Below are 23,915 nucleotides of genomic sequence, written 5' to 3' on the forward strand. Positions count from 1 at the left end.
TCTGTCTTATGTACTTTATTGCTTCCACGTGTCAAGTGGACTTTGAGACCTGACTGTATAATAATTAAAAAGAGAGATTAGCCACACACACACACACACACACACACACACACACACACACACACACACACACACACACACACACACACACACACACACACACACACACACACGAAGAACCTCCCATGTCATTTCTGAGTATATGAAATGACACTGCACTCAGTTTGTTTTCAGTCTGTCAGACAGACAGTCAGTCAAATGGCACAGCAAGTGAGTCAAATGGACCAGGAACAGTTCTGCTGTTCTATCTGTTTGGATGTACTGAAGGATCCAGTGAGTGTTCCCTGTGGACACAGCTACTGTATGGGCTGTTGTAGTATATTGATACCCCATATACACATAATACACTTAATATTATGTAGTCTATATCCCGTAGAACTCTAGACAGCCTGAGAGGCTATGTGTTACCCCTTTTCTCCTTCCCTTTGTTGAGACAAATAGGCCTGCTCTGATGTGATGTATAGGCAACATGCCGTTATACTGTGACGGTTCCCTATATTATGATGTGTGTGTGTATATATATTACTCTTAGGTTGTCTGGTTTTGGTATATGTTGGGTTTACCCTATAGTAACCTCTGTTCTTTTTATCCAATAGGATTGGGGAGCAGAGCTACTAATGATGATCAGCCTAAGTGGCTCGCACCTGGGCCCGGGTGAAAACAGGAGGTCGGCCGCTTTACGTGTAGAAGCCAATGTAAAATGGATGCGCCCATGCCGATTTAGCCGGTGTGTGAAAAGAATCAAATTTCACCTAACCTCGCCTCACCAGGCTTTCCTCCACCTATTGGCTTTCACACAACACATAATACTCGATTCCCCCCTCCCCTCCTGTTTCTCCAGAAGGAGGATCTTGCGAGATGGCTCTCGGAAAAAAACATGAACGGAACGCTGCCTATTCCTAAACACATATGCACCGGATCCGATCGGCATTGCATTGCCTAACGTCTGCAACACACATGGACAGATGCATGTTTCCTTCTTCATACTGTAGCGACCAAACGATCCCCGAGCCTACAATACTACGAACTAACTACAGTATCGAGGGGCCGCCACGACAACAGACAGTCTACCGTTGGTGGATCACGTATCGCCATGCAGAGCCGTCATAATCGGAGATCACTCGGACGTGTGATTGTAACGCTTTTTTATTCATTATAATTGTAGTGATAAGACCGCAATGAACGCATCGGGGACGTAATCGACCCGGGTGTAATGTATAACGAACTTTTCCGCGTCCTAAACCGTGGTGTTGTGATCCGAAGCTTTTTTTTCTCCATCGCCCCCAACCTGCATGCCCAGGCATGTTCCTTCAGCTGATGATGACAACGCGTCTCACCGTTATACTATAGTTCTGAACCGAACGGTGGAATGGGACTTTTTATAGCCGTACGGATCAAGACCTTTGCTGCCCAATGTGCCCATGAACCCCCCCCCCCCCCCCCCCCCCCAATGTTTTGCGATCAAGACAATGAGGCAATCATCATCTAAAGAAAGCAGAGTTATGAAGGTTTATAGTCAACATTGACAGGCAGATATAACAATAAACACAATAAATATGCTATACATCCTATACACCGAATGAAAGCCCCGAATGTGTACTTTTACGAGGAAAAGAGTAAACATTGATCCCATGTACAGTTTGTCATAAATTGGTTACATTGCACATTGCGCCCACCAGATATAACTGCAGAGAAGACATGGACCCGACTCAATATTCACAAAATAAGGCCTATAGCGACATATAAATACTATATACCGTATGAAACAGAAGACTCTCTGCTTTCATAAGAAAAAAATCACACCCGTGTGAACTGAGTGGTGTAAGGTTTTATATAGCATGATCAGCTGTGGTCTGACGTAATGTCTGACGTAATGAAATCACACCCGGATGTGATTTCACAACTGGCTTTTTTTGTGCAGAAAAAATTAGCATGGTTGCTACGGTCATCCAGTTCACCCGGGTGTGATTTAATTACGTCAGAAATTATTTTGAACATAGCAACCATGCTCATTTTCTTCTGCACACAAAAGCCAGTTGTAGGAGTGGTTTACACCACTCAAAAAAGAGCATGGTTACTACGGTCACTGACATTACGTCAGACCACAGCTGATCAGGCTATATAAGACCTTGCACCACTCAGTTCACACGGGTGTGATTTTTTTGTATTACTGGTTGCATGGGTCAGCTAACATTTAATACAAGGCTTCAATAAACTGTCATCCTGTTGTAGTACCAAAATGACCCTTGTGTCATGAACCTGAGCAACATGTTACTAACGTAGAGAGTTGTTTGTTATGAATGTTGTTTGCTAAAATGTTGGTTCTTGTACACCCTGTTCTTTGGCTGATCGATTCTCTGATTGAATACTGCCAAGGGTAAAAGGATAGGTGGCCACTATAAGGGACGCCCAGGCACCTCGATTGCAAGATGGGCTGTTTTCTACTAAATGTAAAAAGAAAAAGAAAAAAAGTAATGTAAACATGCGTAAACATGCAACAATTAAGGTCTAATATTTCTATTGCTACAAATTGCTACAGAACCCATATATCCAGTCATTTTGGGGCATAAACATCGTAAAATCAAAATAAACAGTCTCAATGACTGTCTCAACGAGACCACATCACCCCAGTTCTGGCCCCTCTCCATTGGATCCCTGTTAAGTTTAGAATAGATTTTAAGGTGCTTTTATTTGTTTTTAAATCACTTCACGCTCTCTCTCCCTCCTACCTCTCTGACCTAATTGTGCCCTACGTCCCATCTAGAGCATTAAGGTCTGCGGACAAGCTGCTGCTGGTCGAGCTCACGACTAGTAAGAGGAGCAGGGGTGATCGTGCTTTTGCGGCTGCGGGCCCCAAGCTCTGGAACATGCTGCCCCTCCATATTAGATCTGCCGAGTCAATTGGGGCTTTTAAATCCCTCCTCAAAACTCGTCTGTTCTCCCTCGCCTTTAACTGCACCTGATTTACCTGTATATTGATTTCCTGCTCTGTGCTATTGTATGCTCTGTTTTATATTTTATTGTCTCTTTTTTCATTGTTTTATATTGCTATGCTCTACTGTCTTGTTTTACTCTGTTCAGCACTTTGGTCAGCCTTGGCTGTTGTAAATGTGCTATACAAATAAAGTTTGATTTGAATGCATGCATGCACCAGACTTCACTTTCCAACCCGTATGTGACAATCCTTTATTCCCCTAGCATACATGGGCAACTGGCGTCGCAGGGGCCACATGCGGCCCCCATTTTCACTTAATGTGGCCCTCAGGTTAATATCAGAATACTGATATTGTTGATTTGCAAACATGACCCGCTTTAATTACTTCAGTCTAAATTAGTAGCTCAATGGCTACTATTAAAATGTTATTTTCTTATGTCCAATGCATTTGTATTTAGTTCATAAAGTTAACATAACTATAATTGAAGGCATTTGAAAGGCATCGGAAGATGCCAATTCAAAAATAGCAAAAAATTATAATCTGGATTTCAATTCAAATAATAGCAAAAATAGCCGATCTACAAGCTCAAAACTCGTCGCAGTGCGACGAGATTGTAGATCGGCTATTTTTGCTACGACATTAATATGAAATGTGGCCCCCTGAAGTCAGTGCGGAAATACAGTGGCCCTCTCCATCGTCAAGGTTGCCCACCCCTGCACTAGTGGTTCTCAATCAAGGAATACTGCATCAAAAGTAATCAACAAATTATATAATAAAAATGAAGGTATTCATGAGTGTTAACATCTTTTCTTTTAGAGTACTTGATTGTGTTTCTTTTAAGGCATCAAGGAGAAACTTCATTGTTCCAGTGTCATCCTTTGTGTAATATTCAGAGATGTAGGTTATCACAGCATGGTAGTCCAATGTAATTTGCAGATCAGTGTTACCATTCCAGGCTTCAGTCCACTCAGGATTGTAATTATTGACAAAGATTTCATCTATGTCCCTTGCCATAATGAGAGAGTAGCCTCCTGTACTTGTCTTCAAAGCTTCGAGATAGGAATCAAAGTTGGTATCATTCAGACCGGCCATTTTGAGGACTTCCTTAATCCTCTTCTCTCGTTTTGTTTCATATTCCTGTTTGTCATGTGGATTGATGGTGGGAAATTGCATAAAGATTTTGGACACAATCTTGTCATCAAGCAATATTTCCTTCACTGCTTCAAGTAAGTCTTTGCGTTTCTTTCTGTTTATTGTATCTGCTTTGAATGCATCACCTATTATTTTACAGGGTGAAGCTATCACTGTGGTCCATACAGGGAATTTCGGGAAAGAGAATCTGCAGGTGGTGTTATATTTTCTGCAGGCTTTTGTGTGTCTGTGGCAGTTTACTGCTTTTACAATTTTAGATACTTTTTCTCCGACAACAGCAGGACTGAGGGTGACGGAAGTAAACGTGTTAGCAAAGTTGATGACGGCTCTTTCCTCATATTCGTGTAAGTCATCGAGGGTTTGAAATTTCTTGAAAGCCGACTTGAGGCCAAAGAATTTGAAAGTGTTGAGAAGATCTTCTGAGGTCAAAGTGGTTAAGTGAAGTTTATTAAGAATATGAATCAAAGTTTGTCTCTTATCTTCTTCTACACTGTCCTTCTTAACAATGACAGTGTGAAGAAGTTCTTTGATTATTATATGCATGTCCACAGTTTCATTCTTCGTAAACACATCTTCAATGTCACGAATATGTATTCCATTATGGATTTTCATTTCCATTTTCTCCATATCCACCCAGATAACTCCATGATTATGACCTGCTCCCCTGCCTTGGAACTCCAGCTTGGTTGAGTAGTATTCCACGGACATTGGATTATGAGGATTTAGCATAATCTCTCTAATGAAGGCCTGCACTCTATGCTTGTAGTTTCTTGTGGCAGTGACAACATTGTTTCGAAGAATCTCATGGATTGACTGTCCTTCTTCTGTTTGTAGATACTCATACAAAGGAAGAGAAGACTGACCTCCATTGAAATGGACAATAGTTATTTCTTCTTCCTCTTCTTCTCCATCACTCTCTTTGATTTTCTTTTGCAGTATATATTCAATCCTCAAACCCCTTTCTCTTAGAATAGGAGTGATATTTTCTTCCCAGCGCATATCTGCACAACTCAAAGTGAAGAAGAATTGGAATGGACCAAGATTATCCAATCTGGCCATCATTTCATATTTGCCTTTCTTGTGGTAACTAGGAGTGTTGGAGATACTGTCAAACACTGAGAAAGCATTCTCAAGGTTATACATAGTTTCTCCCGATGTTGAGATGGACTTCTTTCCTCTCATGAAGGAAATATTTATGTTTCTCTGAAGCTGTTTCTTTTCAATATAAGAAAGAGCTGCAAAAAGGTAGCTGGGATCATCTCTGAATCTTGAATCCATATTTCTCAGTCTTTGAATAAAGTAATATTGATCAGTGAGTTTAACTTCTCTTGGATAGTGTAAGTTGAATTTTCCATCTGGATACTTCATTGGAAAAGCCATGGAATCCCAGTCTTTACTATATAGGATATTTTCTGGAATTTTTCCTTCACCAGGCGCAAATACAAGCACATTTGAATCTCTCTGCTGGTTTTCATCGTGAAATGCCTCTGGACATCTTGCCGTTACACAGACTGAATGGTCATAATCAATTTGAAACTTTCTGATCGGGTCATTCTCTCTGTATTCTGCTTCTTCTTTCTCTTCATCATTTTGTATTTCATTTGTCTCTACCGAGTCTGCTGTATCAACATTCTGCCCATTGGTGTCCCTACTGTTTTGCGATACGTGTTGTTGAATGATGGATATGTCATCAATATCATCGGAGATAATTATATCATTAACCTCATCAAGACTTTCATCCATAATTGCATCTTCATTTATGTAGAGAAGGTGTGATCCTAGAAGGTCCCTCTGTTCACATTTCTTTCGGAAGATGGAAGGATCTGAGTAGAATTGATAATGAGGGTTTGCACTGTCCTTCAAAAACTGCATTGCTTCGAACAGTTGTACAGGATTTATAGTTGTGTGATGAACATAATTCTCATACGTCTTCTTGCGCTTCAGCTTGACATCAATGATAATTATACCAGCGTCAGATGGAGTCCTGGGAAGAGTTTGCAAAGTGTTCATCACATCATCGTCTCCTATGGGGATGTTAATAAGTCTGTCTTTCACAGCTGGCATCAACGAAACTGGAAGTCTGAATATTTTCTGAAACAAAATCTTCTTGGAAATAAGATTATTTGACAATTCTGACAGTTGGAGATGGCTTGGTACAAAGATAACCTTCAGACCATTAGCAGCTGACATGGGTGGCATTTCTCCTTTATGAAGATATTTCTTACAAGTGTGACAGAGATACCAGTTTGCGTTAAGATCAATGTAGACACTGAATTTAGGATTCTTCAATTTCTTTTCAAAAATGTCTTCAAATAAATTGACAATTTTGTCATTGCATGTTCTTTCAATAGAACTACTGATATTGTCATCAATGATGGTAACTCCATTTTCAAACATCATTTGTTCACAACAACAGCACGGGAAGACTGGACCATATTTGACATACCTTCTGAAATTTTCTAGCCTGTCTTGTCGTGTTTGCCCTTTCTGCATCCTGGCTTGTTTCCTGTGTGTTGCAATGTTTTCTTTTTGTTGAGGTGTTCTTTTAGTCCTTCCAAGTGTCATCCTTTCTTTGTTTTTCTTTCTAACCTCTTTCTGTGTAATTTTTTTCTTCTTTGGTCTTTCTTTTTCTACTCTTTTTATTGAATTTTGTAACCGCTGAATTTGACGTTTTTCTTCGTCACTTCTGTCTGTAGTTTTAATTTGGAGCAGAGTGGTTTTCATGTGTGTTACAATGTTTTTGTTTTCAAGTTCTTTGTGTTGAGGTGTTCTTTTAGGTCTTCCAAGTATTTTCCTTTTAGTCCTTCCGAGTGTCATCCTTTCTCTGTTTTTCTTTCTAACCTCTTTCTGTGTAATTTTTTTCTTCTTTGGTCTTTCTTTTTCTACTCTTCTTATTGAATTTCGTAATCGCTGAATTTGACGTTTTTCTTCGTCACTTCTGTCTGTAGTTTTAATTTGGAGCAGAGTGGCTTTTTTTTTAATATCAATTTTATGTTGTTTCATTTTATGTGAATGGAAAGTATCGTCTTCTGATGTTCTTTTCCTTGAAAATGATCTGTGACCATGCAGTTGATTCAACTGGGGTGTTTGTCAGCCTAATCAGCTATAAAATGGTAAATGGTAAATGGTGCATTTATATAGCGCCTTTATCCAAGGCGCTTTACATAGATTGTGCATTACATTCACCCATTCAATCACACATTCATACACCGATTGCAGCGGAAGCCATGCAAGGTACCAACCAGCACATCGGGAGCAATTTGGGGTTCAGTGTCTTGCCCAAGGACACTTCGACATGTAGACAGGAGGAGCCGGGATTCGAACCGCCGACCCATGGATCATTGGACGACCTGCTCTACCTCTTGAGCCACAGTCGCCCCCATGAACTGTGGTCTGGTCAGGAGGGTCTGGCTGGGGTCTGGTCAGGAGGGTCTATCTTGGCAAAAAGCAGCCGTCTTGTCTATTGGGCTCCCACCGTCTTTAAAGATCGGGTCTGGTCAGGAGGGTCTGTCCCGGCAAAAAGCAGCCGTCTCGTCTATTGGCCTTGTTTGATTCTGATAGGGTCGTCTTCGGGTCTGGTCAGGAGGGTCTGTCCCGGCAAAGAGCAGCCGTCTCGTCTACTGGGCTTCCCACCGTCTTTAAAGATCGGGTCTGGTCAGGAGGGTCTGTCTCGGCAATATCTTTCGCTAGGTAGACTCGGTGGTAGACTCGTCAGCCTAATCAGTTATGAACTGTGGTCTGGTCAGGAGGGTCTGGCTGGGGTCTGGTCAGGAGGGTCTATCTTGGCAAAAAGCAGCCGTCTTGTCTATTGGGCTCCCACCGTCTTTAAAGATCGGGTCTGGTCAGGAGGGTCTGTCCCTGCAAAAAGCAGCCGTCTCGTCTATTGGCCTTGTTTGATTCTGATAGGGTCGTCTTCGGGTCTGGTCAGGAGGGTCTGTCCCGGCAAAGAGCAGCCGTCTCGTCTACTGGGCTTCCCACCATCTTTAAAGATCGGGTCTGGTCAGGAGGGTCTGTCTCGGCAATATCTTTCGCTAGGTAGACTCGTAGGTAGACTCGTCTTCTGATGTGATGATTTGTGACCATGAAGTTGATTCACCTGGAGTTTTTGTCCGATGTGAGGTATTATATAAGGTAAGGTATTATATACCCTGACCAGCTCTGATCTGACGTAATGAAATCACACCTGGATGTGATTTCACAACTGGCTTTTTTTGTGCAGAGAAAATGACCACGGTTGCTACGGTCATCCAGTTCACCCGGGTGTGATTTAATTACGTCAGAAATTATTTTGAACATAGCAACCATGGTCATTTTTTTATGCACACAAAAGCCAGTTGTAGGAGTGGTTTACACCACTCAAAAACTTCTACTGTAGTAATAATAAAAATCACACCCATGTGAAGTGAGTGGTGCAACTCTGTCCCATATTCTGTTCTCTGCTTATTCAATACAGCTCGCTATATACGGACTGAGGCAGAAAGTCATGTAAACCTTTTATTTACAGTTTGGTCTGTAAACTTCTACTGTAATAATAAAAATCACACCCCTGTGAAGTGAGCGGTGCAACTGTTCTCTACAGTTGCACCCAACTGTAGAGAACAGTTGCACCGCTCACTTCACAGGGGTGTGATTTTTAGAGGTTTTTTCCTGGAATTTGTGCTGCTAAAGTTAAAAAAGAAAAGAAAAAAGAAGTTTGCCGAGCTGGTTTTGTCTTTGGTATGGTTATGAGTGTCCCTGTTAGGTGCGTTTAGCTTCTGGGGATAGAAAATAGCTCGCTGGGTCTAGGCCGGGGGGTGGTTTAGGTGCAAGGTGCGGCTGTAGCGGCTGTGCGTACGCACGGTCGTCTCGGGGGCACAGCTGAGAGGTGCATGCGGGTCGCCAGTTTCTGGTTGCCCTCCCTGCCTCTCGGTATCAGCTAGGCCTTTGCGGTGGCCTTCAGTGCATGAATACCTTCCGCAAACCGGCATGAAGACGGGTGGAGTTAGCTTGGGGATTAAATAGGCTAGAGGGGCACTTGTAATTTGTTTTGTGTTTTAACCAGCTGGGGGACTGTCTGAACGCACATAGCCAGGATGGTTACACTAGAGGCATTTGTGGCTTGTCCTTCTGAAGAGCTGTTAATGCAATGCACCAAAGACCAACTAATTAAAATAGCAGACCATTATAGAATTAAACTTGATTCAGAGGACAAAGGAATCCGTACAAGGGGTGTTGAGGCACCATTTTTTTGAAGAGAAGGAGTTTGCAGAGCCAGAGAAGGTGTCTCCTCCGTTAAACGCTGCATCGGCGGTGCCTACGGTAATGATGTCAGGGACAGGTTTAACTTTCGAACAACAAAAAGAGTTAATGATGTTGCAGGCTGATCAGGACAAAGTGAGGCTAGACACGCAATATGCCATTGAGAAAATGAAACATGATGCTGAACAGATGAAATGGCAAGTAGAGCAGAACAGGCTGGACCTGATAAGGGACGGTAAGATTTCAGTTGCTGCACAAGTATCTACTACAGAACCTGCAGAGTCCGCAGGGGGTTTTGATATTAGTGGAAATCTACGTCTGGTGCCCAAGTTTTCTGAACGTGATCCTGAGAAATGTTTTGCCATGTTTGAGCGTGTGGCCGACGTGCGTAGATGGCCTGACTCTGCGCGCACGTTGATGTTGCATTGTGTCTTCACAGGCAGGGCGCAAGAGGTTTTTTCAGCTATGACTGTCGCTGATAGCCAAGATTATTCTCGCGTTAAGGCCGCGGTGCTAAAGTCTTACGAGCTCGTGCCCGAGGCGTATAGACAGCGCTTTAGGTTTTGGAAAAAACATGACAAGCAGAGTCATTTGGAATTTGCACGTGATTTGACGACCAGTTTTACCCGCTGGTGTAACGCCTCGGAGGTAACTGATTTTGAGGAGCTATGTGATTTGATGATTTTGGAGCAGTTTAAGAATTCTGTTCCTGCTCGAGTGGCGACGTATATCAGTGAGCAGAAGGCGCGCAGCGCATCGGCTGCGGCAGCACTCGCTGATGATTATGTCCTGACGCACCGTGACCGTGGAGAGTGTATGGCTGGCGGTGGCGAGTCTCATGGCCGTTCTGATAAACCTCGCCCTGTTGAAAATGACACTAACGGTTATATGCATGAGGAAGACAAGGTTTGCAATTACTGTCATAGACGTGGCCACTGGAAATCTGAGTGTTTCAGGTTAAACCCCAGGACTGAAACTTTGAGCGCAGGTCATTCGCAACCAAAAGGGGCTGGCGTTGCCGCTCCAGTTCATCCGGTGTCCATTTGTGTTTCACCTAATTTCGGTCCAAATAAGGATACAGAGTTTGCAGCACTGAGATCTTACCATCCATTTATCAGGCAGGGGTCTGTGTCTTTGGTGCAAGGGGGAAAAGAAGTACCTGTAACTATTCTAAGGGATACGGGGGCTTTTGATTCGTTTATGCAAGCTGGTGTTCTTCCGTTAAACCATGTTTCTGACACGGGTGACAAGGTGCCTGTCCGAGGCATAGACACTGATGGTTCCTTTGCATAAAGTGGTGCTTAAATGTGAACTTTTTCAGGGAGAAGCAAAGCTGGCCGTGCGACCAGCACTGCCGATTCCAGGAGTGACTGTGATCCTGGGTAACGACCGTTCCCCTGGTAACCAGGGAAGCGGCCACCTTTCAGGCAGACGTATCTGGTCCACACACTGTGGTAAAGCAGGTCTCTGATCAAAATTACAGGATTTCTACAACTAAACGTGGTAGGAAACGAAAGAAACGTAAGAAACAAACTGTTTTTGTTCTGGCAGCTCCACAGGTAGACAGGCCATTCTAGAGTTACATGGAGGCCATTCTGGTCTCTTGAGGACAAATGTTATTATGGGTCTTCTCTGTGGTTTCTCCCTGTTTTGGCATTCGTCCCTTAAATGCTTCAATATATAAGTTGCTGGGGTGGAGACTGTTAACAGGGGGGTTGGCCATGTTAGGAGCACTCTTAATGCTAATGTTAGTATTGGATATATTTAAAGCTAATTCGGTGTTCCCTTTGGGACCCCGTCTTTATGGGGGGGGGGGGGGGGGGGGTGTGACGGTTCCCTATATTATGATGTGTGTGTATATATATTACTCTTAGGTTGTCTGGTTTTGGTATATGTTGGGTTTACCCTATAGTAACCTCTGTTCTTTTTATCCAATAGGATTGGGGAGCAGAGCTACTAATGATGATCAGCCTAAGTGGCTCGCACCTGGGCCCGGGTGTCGACGCCCTATAAATGCCTGCTTCCCCAGTCCTTCCAGAGTTCTGTTCTTTTCATTTGCCTCCTGCACCTTCTCCACCATGCACACTTTTCAACATTTCTGTTAATACATACAACACGCACCCACCTACATTTCACTCATGCATACACGCACTACACCACTGAATACTGACCTCCACACTTCATCTGTTTATTCCTGATTTATCGTTTGATTACCTATTACTTTGATTACTGGTTTAATTAATAAATTCTATTTTCTTTGGTAAACTGCGTCTCCCCGGTTTTTTGTTGTGTATCTTGGCACCCCCTAGGCCAGGTACATAACAATACCAAGTCACAAATACACATACTGCAGAAACACCTGGATTGCATCCACATCACAATGTTATGTTATGCCATGTATTTCACATTGCATAGTAAGGAGTTGTTGTTTAGATGTAGGTTCACATAGTCCATGTTTAAAAAGTGAGTCTCTTGGAGACGTGGTTTGAGCTTTGGTGGAGCCACTGATGCGAGGCCCGAATTAATAGGTCAAAGAGGTCAGACTGTTCCCAGATCCGTTCGAACACCTATCAATAGGCCTCGCACTGCCTTTGTCTAAGTTCTTTTATATTGCTGAGATGGATTATTCACACACACCATATAGGAGAGAAACTCACACACACACACACACACACACACACACACACACACACACACACACACACACACACACTCTCCGTCATTCACTCACAGACACATACACGCACTCACATGCACACACACGCACATGGTTCACAACGAAATAAAAAGTGGAAAAACTGTAATGTGATTGGAGGGGGGGCCATGCGTAAGCACAGCCGGGGTTTCACTGGGCTTGGTGATGTTGGGCCGTGAGTTTTTATGGCGAACGCCTAGCGCGGAAGTCTATTAATTCCATAAGTGTAACGGTGAACGTCTGCTGCAAACCTATTCGGTTATACAGTCTAGTCTGGGGGGACCGCACCCTTTGCGTCACATGTGGAACAGTGTGATTGATGTGTGGTTGGTGCGTTTGAGGCCGCTTGTGCTTGTTAGTTTTTTTTGTTTTTCTTTATGATTTGTACTTTATTCATTTTCTTTTGTATATGAAACGTTGGAATAGACAGACAAGACACAACCGAAGAAATGCATAACAAAACAAACGCATAACAAAACAATATGACAGAGGTGCACGGACATGTATAATTTGTTAGTTTTGAGGGGGCCTTGCGGGGCTCACGGGTGGTTTTTGCCAGTCTTGGTCACTCCTACGGTGTTAAGCTGAGCTGTTGAAATGGTACAGTCTTAGTCACAGTTTGTGTTAAGATATTGTACTCTTAGACACTTTTGGTGTTAAGGTACTCTTAGACACTGTTGGTGTTAACCCTTAGAAGGTGAAAGACGCCAATTGGCGTCTTCATCAGAATTCCGTAAATGATCAATGACGCCAATTGGCGTCTTCACAGTTTTTGATGAATCTAAACATATTAATATGCTCCGAAGCGCTGTTTAAATTCCTGAGCTTATATTCCAACTACATTACCCAGAAAACCCGTGTCACGTGACACACGTGTACGTGTTGCCATTGGAAGCTGGTCCCACCCCCTGTAAACAGTGGGGGCAGAGGGAGTCTTCATAGTTTTCATTGTTTTGCCTGTTTTGCCGTCTCGCCCGATCGATTTTCTAGCAGAAAAAGTTGAAAGCAGTACTATTTATTTGAGCGAGTTTTGTGGTAGTAGTATTGATCCATACGCGTCCCAGTCGCCTTCTCCAGGCGGAGTAGCCCTGGTCCAGTGCTTACAGCGAGACTCGCTGCTCCCTCCCTCCTTTTTTCATTGTCTCCCCATCGTCGTCCGATGAGCTATACCGGGAAACCATTGAAGAAGACGATCAACCCGGAATGTTTTGAGGTAATCTTATTGTAGAAAATGCCCTTCTATAGTGATCAGAAATCATAAGATGATCGCTACAAATAGATGCTTGGATAATTACTACTACTAGTCAGATCATGACGCCAGAATGACTCACCACGATGGCCCCCAGCCATTAGCCAGCACCAAAGGTGCTGGCTAATGGTGTTGGTCGGTGCATTGGTGCTGGCTAATGGCTGGAGGGGGGGTTGGTGTCGATCGGTTGGTTGGTGCAGTACAAATGTATCGTAGCAGGCATGCACGCATGGCAGTACAAGTATTTTATATTGTAGCGTGCCTTATAGGCGATCTGATCTTTAGAGTAATGTTCGCTCCTTTTATTTACTGTCTACAAAGACGGAGAACAAACATGCATCGTTTACTGAAGCAACGCGTGGTTATGACCTTGCTACAAGGATCGGAGGGGGGACGGGGAGTGAAGCTAACAGTAGCGTATTATATAAGATCTGTATGACGTTTCATTGACGTCTGAGCTTGCATGATAATTGCATTCATTGTATATTGTATACAATCATGATTGTACATTGTTTAGTGTGTCTCCGTGTGATGATGATGATGACGATGATGTCAGATAGCCTACGTCCCCCCCCCCCCCCCCCAACTGGCTATTGGCCGGGCTGACTACAGCTAAATGTTTATTTTTATATATTTAGAACTGGCATCAGATGAGGAGGAGGAGGAGGATGATGATGATGATGATGATGATGATGATGATGAAGACGAAGAGTCAAGACTGCGATGGAGTTCTCCGACACTGAACCGGATGCATTCATTCATTTCAGTTGTTGTTTTTTTTAAATTTAGCCTACACACACCGTCAAGAACAACTGGAATGCAGTGGTTTGGGGACACTGGGGAGTTTGGGGACAACTGTTTTGTATGTAGGCCTATTTATTTTCTGTAATATTTATTATAATTGTATTATGTTAGTAGTCATAAAAAATAAAAGACAAGCTTTTACAATGAGTTAGACCTGTCATGGCTATTTTGTTCACTATTCTGAGGTTTATGGTTTGACTAAGCGAGTTTCAACTGTGATTTACTCTGTAACGGTAAATGGTAAGAACCCAATTCTTTTGTTATAATACAGTATACATTCAAGTCTATATTTTGATACATATCATGGGCACAAAGTCATATCAAAACAATGTCCTTGGATGTGTTTTTTATCAAAACTGTTTCTTCACAACAGGTTTTTGAGATACATGCATGAATAGACACGGTACTGGTAAGACTATGTAAACATGGTATATATCAAAATGTGCGTTAGAATGTCTAATTTTACCCCAAAAAAGAATTGAGTTTATATGATGTTCCATTTCAGAGCTAGGGGGACTTTTAGCTGGATAGGTCAGATTGATCATGACTGACCATGCTATTTATAGATGGCAAAATATCTACAGTGGTACATGTGAGAAACTTTTTATTTTATTTTAATTGAACTAGACAACTCACCCTTTAAAATGAGATATTGCATGGCTATGTACGCCCAGCAGAAAAAAAGTTATTTAGAAAATAAAACTTCAACCGGGCATAACTTTTTTTGTTGTCCTAGAAACACTACCCAGTGTAAATGCAGGCTCTTTTAAATGGCTTCCAACACAAAAACTAAACATTTTATCAACTCAGTTCATTTTTTTCCTGGAAGCAGACAAGCCAAGCTTTCTCTGAAGGTTTTTCGTTGTCACACATTCACAACAGAAAATTTTCAATAAATCATTCAAAAACGCCATTCTGCCATAGAGAAGTCTAAAAACTATATAGAAATCCTTGAAACTCTCAAAGAGTTAAGGTACTCTTAGACACTTTTGGTGTTAAGGTGTTGTTGTTGTCACTCTTGATGGAATGGATAATGTAAAAGTTTTGTTTTGTGTTTGAATTGGATTTTTTTTGTATGCATGTGTCTTGTGTGGATTACTTGTATGAAATGAAGGCGGGTATTGAGGTGTGTTATGTTTTGTTATGGTGATAATGCGCAGGGCTTAAAGTTCTCAGTCCTGGGGACGGATTTCAGTCCTGAGGTTTTTATAGGGGTCATTTAATGAGATCAGTGCAGATTTGCAAAAAATAAATTTCAGTCTTGGGATTTTTTAGGCTTTAAGCCCTGTAATGAGACTGTTGATCATATTGTTGATGGTTGTTATATTAAATAGGGACTATTGTATTAAATGTGGTTATTATATGGGGAGTGAAAGTTGTTTGTCTCTCTCTCTCTGTGCGCTTCTCGGTGTCTGTCCTTCCGGCCGATGGGATGGCAGGGCTTTACGCGGCCTGCCCTTTGTTAGCACCGGGGGGGGGTATAGGAGAGGAGTGTATGGTCCACACGCGCGCGGCAGTGGGGAGTAGATATACTCGATTACTTGTTGCTGCATGTGTGCTCCTCCCTGCCCGTTCTCCTCAGCAATGAGAGGGGTGGGGTGGGGATGGGGGGCCGGTCTTGGCCTTCCCGGCTATGGCATGGCATGGCTTTTCACGTTTTGTTGAGTGTTCCAATCCAGGGTTGATGATGCTGTCACAGTGGCCTTTGTACCATTGCCTGGGTGTTTGACTATGATGCTGTCACAGTGGCCTTTGTACCATTGCCTGGGTGTTTGACTATGATGCTGTCAGTGGCCTTTGTACCATTGCCTGGGTGTTTGACTATGATGCTGTCAGTGGCCTTTGTACCATTGCCTGGGTGTTTGACTATGATGCTGTCAGTGGCCTTTGTACCATTGCCTGGGTGTTTGACTATGATGCTGTCAGTGGCCTTTGTACTTGCCTGGGTGTTTGACTATGATGCTGTCACAGTGGCCTTTGTACTTGCCTGGGTGTTTGACTATGATGCTGTCACAGTGGCCTTTGTACCATTGCCTGGGTGTTTGACTATGATGCTGTCACTGTGGCCTTTGTACCATTGCCTGGGTGTTTGACTAAGGGTTAAGGATTAGAGGTAGGGTTGAAAACCCACCTCTTCAGGAAACACTACCCTTCCTCTCTGCCTGACCTACTTGTTGTTAACTAGTTGTACGAACGCTTGTTTTCTATTGTTGTATTGTTTATTGGATCTTGTTTAGTCGATACACTTAATTGTTTTAGCTCATGCTCATTTGATTTAGCTATTTTGTCTCATCTGTTTAAGGAAATAGGTAGCTGATATATTGCACTTTTACCTTAGCGCTAGGTATACTCTTGGTTGCTTGTTTTTGCAGAAAATGCACTAAAGACTTCTGGTGATTAGTAGTTTTTGTTCCCTACCTATGTTGAATACACTTATTGTAAGTCGCTTTGGATAAAAGCGTCTGCTAAATGACTGTAATGTAATGTAATGTAGAGGTAGGCTATGGTTAAAACATGTTCCATGTTTTAAAGGGGGGAAGGTATATTGAGTTGGGTTGGAACATTTAGGAAAATAGTAATAATGGTAATAATAAGAATGGTGATGATAATGGTAATAATAATAATAATAATAATAATAGGTTAATAATGATGATAATAATAATAGGTAATAAACAATGAATAATCCAAATAATACATTGATGATGGACACTTGGACAGTGAAATTGAAACTGTTAAATCTGTATACATAACGGAATATCATAATGAAACAGGGAGTAATTAGGAATCTCCTTTGCATTCTTGTTGGGAAGAAATGGTCTATTTGAGCAATTGAATTTTGGAACTAAAGTAAAAAATGAAAACAAAAGAGCATCATTGGACCCTAGTTCCTATTGTGTGAGAGTGAGTGAAGGCCCATGTATTTGAGTGTTATGTTTAAAGAATTGGAGAATTGATACTAATAACATCGTGTTTGTGTTTTTATGTCAAACGCATGTGGAGTGTCCAGTGACGACACAGAGCCAAACTCCCCATCCCCAGACTACAGAACAAAGGCCAGGGACTCAGACAAAAGACACAGAGGCCTTGTCTGGATTGAGGGGGAAAGCATGCAGACCCATTGCAGATGACCTCCGGTGATCTGGGGACTGCCATGATGTTGCAAAGATCCGTTATGGCTCAAACCATTTGAAGTTTAATAGACCACATAGTAGTATTTGTAAATCAATTCTTTGAGTGTGTTTGTGCAGGTATGCAGGCAGATCATTGGGAAATATATGCTAGGCAAAGCAAGGTCATGATACAACTCTGACTTTGAACCTTTTCTTATTTTGAGTGGTGGGACTGGCTATGGTACATTCATTTTGTCAGGAGGAAGCTAAAATTGTAACTAAAATAACGGCACAGATCAATTCAGCATGTGCTCGAACTTTATGAAGTAGACTAATGTAAATGACAGAGCATATTCCTCGATCGGCATGCAGGACTGACGGATTATCGGAGCTCTGGAAACATTGCAAGGACATGACTGGGACAGGACGGTTAGTTTGACGGTGGGAAAGGAAAATAGGTACATACATAAGTGATGTGGTGATGAGTGTGAAGAGTGAGGAATGAATGTGCTTTGAAGGGCGATGAATGTATGAATGTAGTAATGTACTTCACAAAGTTACAAGGGGGGACTTTTACATTGGGAGAGAATATGTCCAATTGCTGATAGAGACCATTATTTTAAGTGAGAAATAAGTTGATAAATGAAAATAGAGTCAAATATGAGAACAGCTTAAGTTACATATAGTAAGCCAATTATACATGTTATGTGTTTGAGGATAAAGACAGAGATGAGGAACTAATATACAGAGTGACAGTAATTCAATGCACTGATGAATGTGCTGCTAACAGAGAGGGAAAGCTATACAGGACTCATATGAGGTCCGTATTTGGAATAATCAATAAATAAAGAAATGAACACATAAGTAATGATTGACTTTTGAGTCTGATGTCTTAAATAATCACAAGTAGTAGTTTTAGAAGAGGGTATTGAGGGTAGTGTGGATGAAAACAAGTACTGGCCTTAGTGTGCTGTGAGTTTTGTGGGAGGGCGTGGACGCGACGGCTAAAACGTGCGCTCCCTAAAACGCATAGTGCACAGGGACCAGGGGGCTCATGACCCCGTGGTCAAAGATCAGCTGGTAGCTAATTGTGTGGGTGCTGAGAGGGACGGAGTTGGCCCCACCTCTAGTGGGTGAAACTAAAGGGTTAAAACTATATTGCCCCTCAGCAGTCTAAGAAAACCACCATTTGTGCCCTATAATGAGCTTGTTGATTTGATATCAGTGAATTGTCCCATTCCTTGTTGTACGAACAACTTCTGGGAAATAGAATAGATTTCAGATCTCAACATCAGGTGTATAACATTTGGACAGATAGTGTCACTGCAGTTGTTTTTGTGTTAATCTTGTACTCATTTAGTGTTTATGATGAGTTCTAAGGCAATTCTAACCCCAGTGGGAATTCTGGAGCGGGATAACCCCTCCATTGGGGGTATTTCCATGATTTCAAAGAAATGGAATAGACGCTGGCCTGCAAACAGCCATGGCCAGAAACTGGCACTTTCAATGAAGACGTTATTAGAACTATAGGGATCCTTGTACGTGCGTATAGAGCAGGACAGAAAACAGAAGCCCGAACAGTGAAGTGTAAATTTGAAATAGCAGTCTTAGATTTGTTTAGTGTCGTAGGTCAAAACTTGAGAAAAGCTCGTAAGAACCAGGATGATATTAGGGCCAGGACAATGGCCAGGGCACCACCACCCCTTGAGTCAGTACTAGTTGAGGCGGAGCAGGGGCAACGAACCGCCGACCAGGCCTGCAAGGACAGCCGGCCTGATGACACCGCTGGCCAACGAAATTGTGCTATCAATTCGGGATCAGACGACTGCAGCGGGGACTCAGTGAATTCTGAGGTGAGCTCTGACGACGACAGTGACCAGTGGTCATTTGAGCGACAGCCAGGACATCTTGCTGTCACCCGGCACTATGATATGGATGAGCGGGAACATGTTTGCAACATGAGGGACGACACAATCACTGCTACACAAATGGCAGTGATTTAGAGGGTCACAACCTGGTCTATCGTCCATTTTCATACGTAGACATAAAAGACATTGTAAACAACCTGTCGCCACTCTGTGACGGAGCCCATTCATGGATTACTACGTTCAATGTACTCTTGGAGGGCATTCAATTGACGATGGGGGATTTTAAGACATTGGTTGTCTGGCAAGTTGGCGTTTATGCGATGGACAATGTTTTGAATTGGGCAGGACTTCAGAGATACATCGATACAACTGTTAATAATAATAATAATAATAATAATATAATAATGGTGACCTCTTTGATGCATACAGGGGCCGCCTCTGCTGTGTTTTGAGGGTCCTCTACCCGACTAATGTAGACCCCAGCAGTATTTTTATTGATGATATGAGTCGAGCTGAACACCCAAGAATTTATGTAGACCGGGTGTATCAAAGATGGAGATCAGTCACAGGGAACGATCCAGACCTAAATAAATTTGAGCAGGTGGTTTTCAGAGGCAAGGTTGAAAAAGGCCTGCCTGAGGCAGTACAGAAGGAGTTAATGAAGGTTGTGGGTCTTACCAGCATGACTAAAGCAATGTATATACACCATGTCGCGCATTATGTCAACCTGTACCGCAAAAAGCTAACTACTCAGACAGAACAAGATGAGGAGATGAAGAGGGAGTGGACTCGTGCCCAACTGGCGAGACAGATGGGGGTTAGTCCAGGTAGTCAGCAGCAGCCGTCACGTGCCAGCCAGGCTGCACCCCGGTACCTCCCATACTCTCCTCTGCCCGGGGTTAGACCACCTAGACGTCAAGGACCTGGTAGTAATTCCCATCAGAGAAACCAGAGCGCTTGTTACATATGCGGAGAATTCAGCCATTTCTGGCGTCAGTGTAACCGGGGCGACCAACTGCGACCTCCGCAGGGGTTACAGGAATCATATGTCTGACTATAGACCCAAATCAGGATGTTAATGCCACAGCATACATACTTATGTGAGTAGGGGGGAGCTGAACAGTGACAGCTAGCACTTACGACCAGGGAAGAGTGCCATTGTCCCTCTAGGCCTTTTCATGAAGGACACTCACCCACATGCCCTCACCCACGCTGGGCCACTGGGTTACGTGTCTATTGTTCATAGGCCCGTGGTGGAGGAATGGCAGCAAACCGCTGTCATTGAAGATTTTGCATTTCAACTTAGAGGTTTTTGTTTTTGTTTTGTGTGTTTCAATGCATGTAATATTTGGTGATGTGCATTGTCAATTGTTTATGGTTTATTATTTTTGAACGTGTGGTTGCCAATGACACAAGTATTATGTGTTTAGTTATTGTTTGATGTTTATTTGGTTGTTTTATTATTTGTGTCATGCTTTTGTCTCTCAAGAGGGGTCAGGTGATACCATTGTGTTGGGGGTAGGTTACTTTGAGATTGATTGGTTATTGCTGTTTTTGTTTTGTTTTAGAGATACGTTTCAGTATGGTTTTGTTATAAATATACTTTTAAGAAGGTTCTTGTTAAACCTTCTAGAGGGGATCTGTAGTATATTGATACCCCATATACACATAATACACTTAATATTATGTAGTCTATATCCCGTAGAACTCTAGACAGCCTGAGAGGCTATGTGTTACCCCTTTTTTCCTTCCCTTTGTTGAGACAAATAGGCCTGCTCTGATGTGATGTATAGGCAACATGTCGTTATACCAAGTCACAAATACACATACTGCAGAAACACTTGGATTGCATCCACATCACAATGTTATGTTATGCCATGTATTTCACATTGCATAGTAAGGAGTTGTTTAGATGTAGGTTCACATAGTCCATGTTTAAAAAGTGAGTCTCTTGGAGACGTGGTTTGAGCTTTGGAGGAGCCACTGATGCGAGGCCCGAATTAATAGGTCAAAGAGATCAGACGGTTCCCAGATCCGTTCGAACACCTATCAATAGGCCTCGCACTGCCTTTGTCTAAGTTATTTTATATTGCTGAGATGGATTATTCACACACACCATATAGGAGAGAGAAACTTATTATCAACACTCCATTTACTACAAATCACCTGTCATATATTACAGAGCCACATTACGATGAAATATCCATATAATGTTGTATAATGTCATATACTGTTTGTGCAGGACAAACCTTCTCCAACTGAGTTTCTACATGTGAACTCTGAGTCTGATATTGGTTGGTCTAGTGCCACATTCCAAGGGCCTATAGTGATCAATTGAAAAGGTCTGCTATGAAATTGTAAAGGCTATTGAATTGGACCGTGGATACCATTGTGTTAATAATCTATAGAAGTGACCATCTACTTAGTATGCGGTGGTCTAGACGAAGGAAGCAAACATTTGGGGACGCACATGCACGTGCGTACACACATACAAGGGCTTTGGGGTGCACACCCCACATGCACTATTTGGATAATTATAAAGAGGGTCTCAAATGTGCGGAGATCCAGAGAATCCACAGAATCCAGTCAGAGAGGTCGGTCGAGAATCCAGTCAGTCAGAGTGAGATCTATAGCCAGGTTCCAGATGAGATCGGGGACTGCTATAATGGGACTGCTCTAGGATGGCTCTGGAGTGGACTGATCATGAATTTGGTAATTAAGCTTTGTCCTTAATAAAATGATACAAAAATAAGGACATGCCTGGCCTCTCCAATCATTTATGCAACAGGGTAAAAAGTGCTTCCTGGACACTCAATATACGACAAATAATGGCAATACACTACACTGTATTAAAGGCTTCTGGGATCAGGATGACCAGAAGGAACTCTACAGCTGTCCACAGTGCAGGAAAACCTTTAACCCAAGACCTGTTCTGAAGAAAAACAACATGTTGGCTGACATGATGGATTTACTGAAGAAGACAGGACTCCAAGCTGTTCCTCCTGATCTCGGCTATGCTGGACCTGGAGATGTGGCCTGTGATTTCTGCACTGGGAGAAAAGTGAAAGCTGTCAAGACTTGTCTTCAGTGTCTGGTCTCTTACTGTGACACTCACCTCCAACCTCACTATCAATTGCCTGCCTTCAAGAAAAACAAGCTGGTCACAGCCTCCAGCAAGCTTCAAGAGAACACTTGCTCTCTTCACGACGAGGTGAAGAAGGTTTTTTGCCGTACTGATCAGCAGTGTATCTGTTATCTGTGCTGTATGGAAGAACACAAAGGTCACGATACGATTTCAGCTACAGTAGAAAGGACAGAGAGACAGAAAGAGCTTGATACGAGTCAGCAAAACATCCAGGAGAGAGAGAAAGACGTGAAGGTGCTTCACCAACAGGTGGAGTCCATCAATCACTGTGCTGATAGAGCAGCGGAGGACAGTGACACCATCTGTACTGAGCTCATCTCTTCCATTGAAAGAAAACGATCTGAGGTGAGGGAGCAGATCAGAGACCAGCAGAAACATGAAGTGAGTTGTGTTGAAGAACAGAGGAATGTTGTGGAGCAGGAGGTCACTGAACTGAGGAGGAGACATGCTGAGCTGGAGCAGATCTCTCACACAGAGGATCCCATCCATTTCCTAAACAGTTACACCTCCCTCTCAAAGATCAGTGAATCTACACACCCAGTCAGCAGCAGTGTCTGCCACTTTGAAGATGTGACTGTGTCTGTGTCAAAGATGAGGGATAAACTAGAGGACATTCTTAAAGAGAAAGGGACACACGTCTCAGAGACAGTGAATACAGTGGATGTTTTACTGTCAACACCATCAAAACCAGAATCAGAACCAGAAGCAAAACCAGAATCAAAACCAGAACCAGAATCATCATCAGAATCAGAATCAAAACCGATGACCAGAGCTGAGTTCTTACAATATTCATGTCCAATCACACTGGATCCAAACACAGCACATGAACGCCTGTCTCTAACTGATGGTAACAGAAAAGTAACAAGGATGAACAAACAACGCCCAGATAGATTCACCGACTGCTATCAGGTCCTGAGTGTAGAGCATCTGACTGGACGCTGTTACTGGGAGGTAAAGTGGAGTGGAAACAAGGTTGGTATAGCAATCGCACATGATGATTTAGACAGAACAGGGACCTATAATGAAAGTGGATTTGGAATGAATGCTAAATCAATTTATTTACAGTGTCAGGCAGGAGGTTTTAAATTAAGATATAACAGTGAAGTAGTAAAGGAAAGCATATGTCATGAGTCCTCCAGAGTAGGAGTGTATCTAGATGACAGTGCAGGTACTCTTTCCTTCTACAGCATCACTGGCACCATGACTCTCATGGTCTCAGTCAAGACCTCATTCCTCCAGAGTGACCAGCTCTATGCTGGACTTTGGACTGCTGCTGAAAGCACTGCAGAGTTGTGTGACCTCGAGTAGATCTGACTTTGTTTGTCTCTCAAATCATGTTTATTTTGTATATAGAAAATATGCATTCATAAAATAGGCCTATGATCTCATGGAGGAATGTTTTGGGCTTTTTCATACCATGTCCATTGTTTTGTGCGATATTCCATATCAGAGCATACCTATTCACACGCACATAGACAGTGGGTGCTGGGCAAATAGAGCAATATGGAAGGAGGTTAGAGCCTGCACACTTAGATATAACATTATGCTGTTGATTAGTTTGTGATTAAAAATTGCAAATTAATTCACAATCATGTTAATTAAATTATTACATTTAATTCAATGTAATTATAAAAAGGGACCAACATAATAAATACTAG

The 23,915-nt window shown here is 42.5% G+C and overlaps 1 protein-coding gene across 1 annotated transcript; it reads left to right on the forward strand.

Annotated features, from left to right (window-relative positions):
• Positions 1-258: 258 nt before the first annotated feature.
• On the forward strand, positions 259-23,565 carry LOC306943096 (E3 ubiquitin/ISG15 ligase TRIM25-like; the record flags this gene model as incomplete). Its single annotated transcript, XM_079529298.1, has 3 exons — positions 259-373; positions 21,962-22,905; positions 23,497-23,565. The coding sequence occupies 3 exons, from the start codon at positions 259-261 to the stop codon at positions 23,563-23,565; spliced, it is 1,128 nt and encodes a 375-aa protein (XP_079385424.1).
• Positions 23,566-23,915: the final 350 nt, after the last annotated feature.

Source organism: Electrona antarctica (genome assembly GCF_951216825.1).
Source record: "Electrona antarctica genome assembly, chromosome: 19".
Taxonomy (NCBI): Eukaryota; Metazoa; Chordata; class Actinopteri; order Myctophiformes; family Myctophidae; genus Electrona; species Electrona antarctica.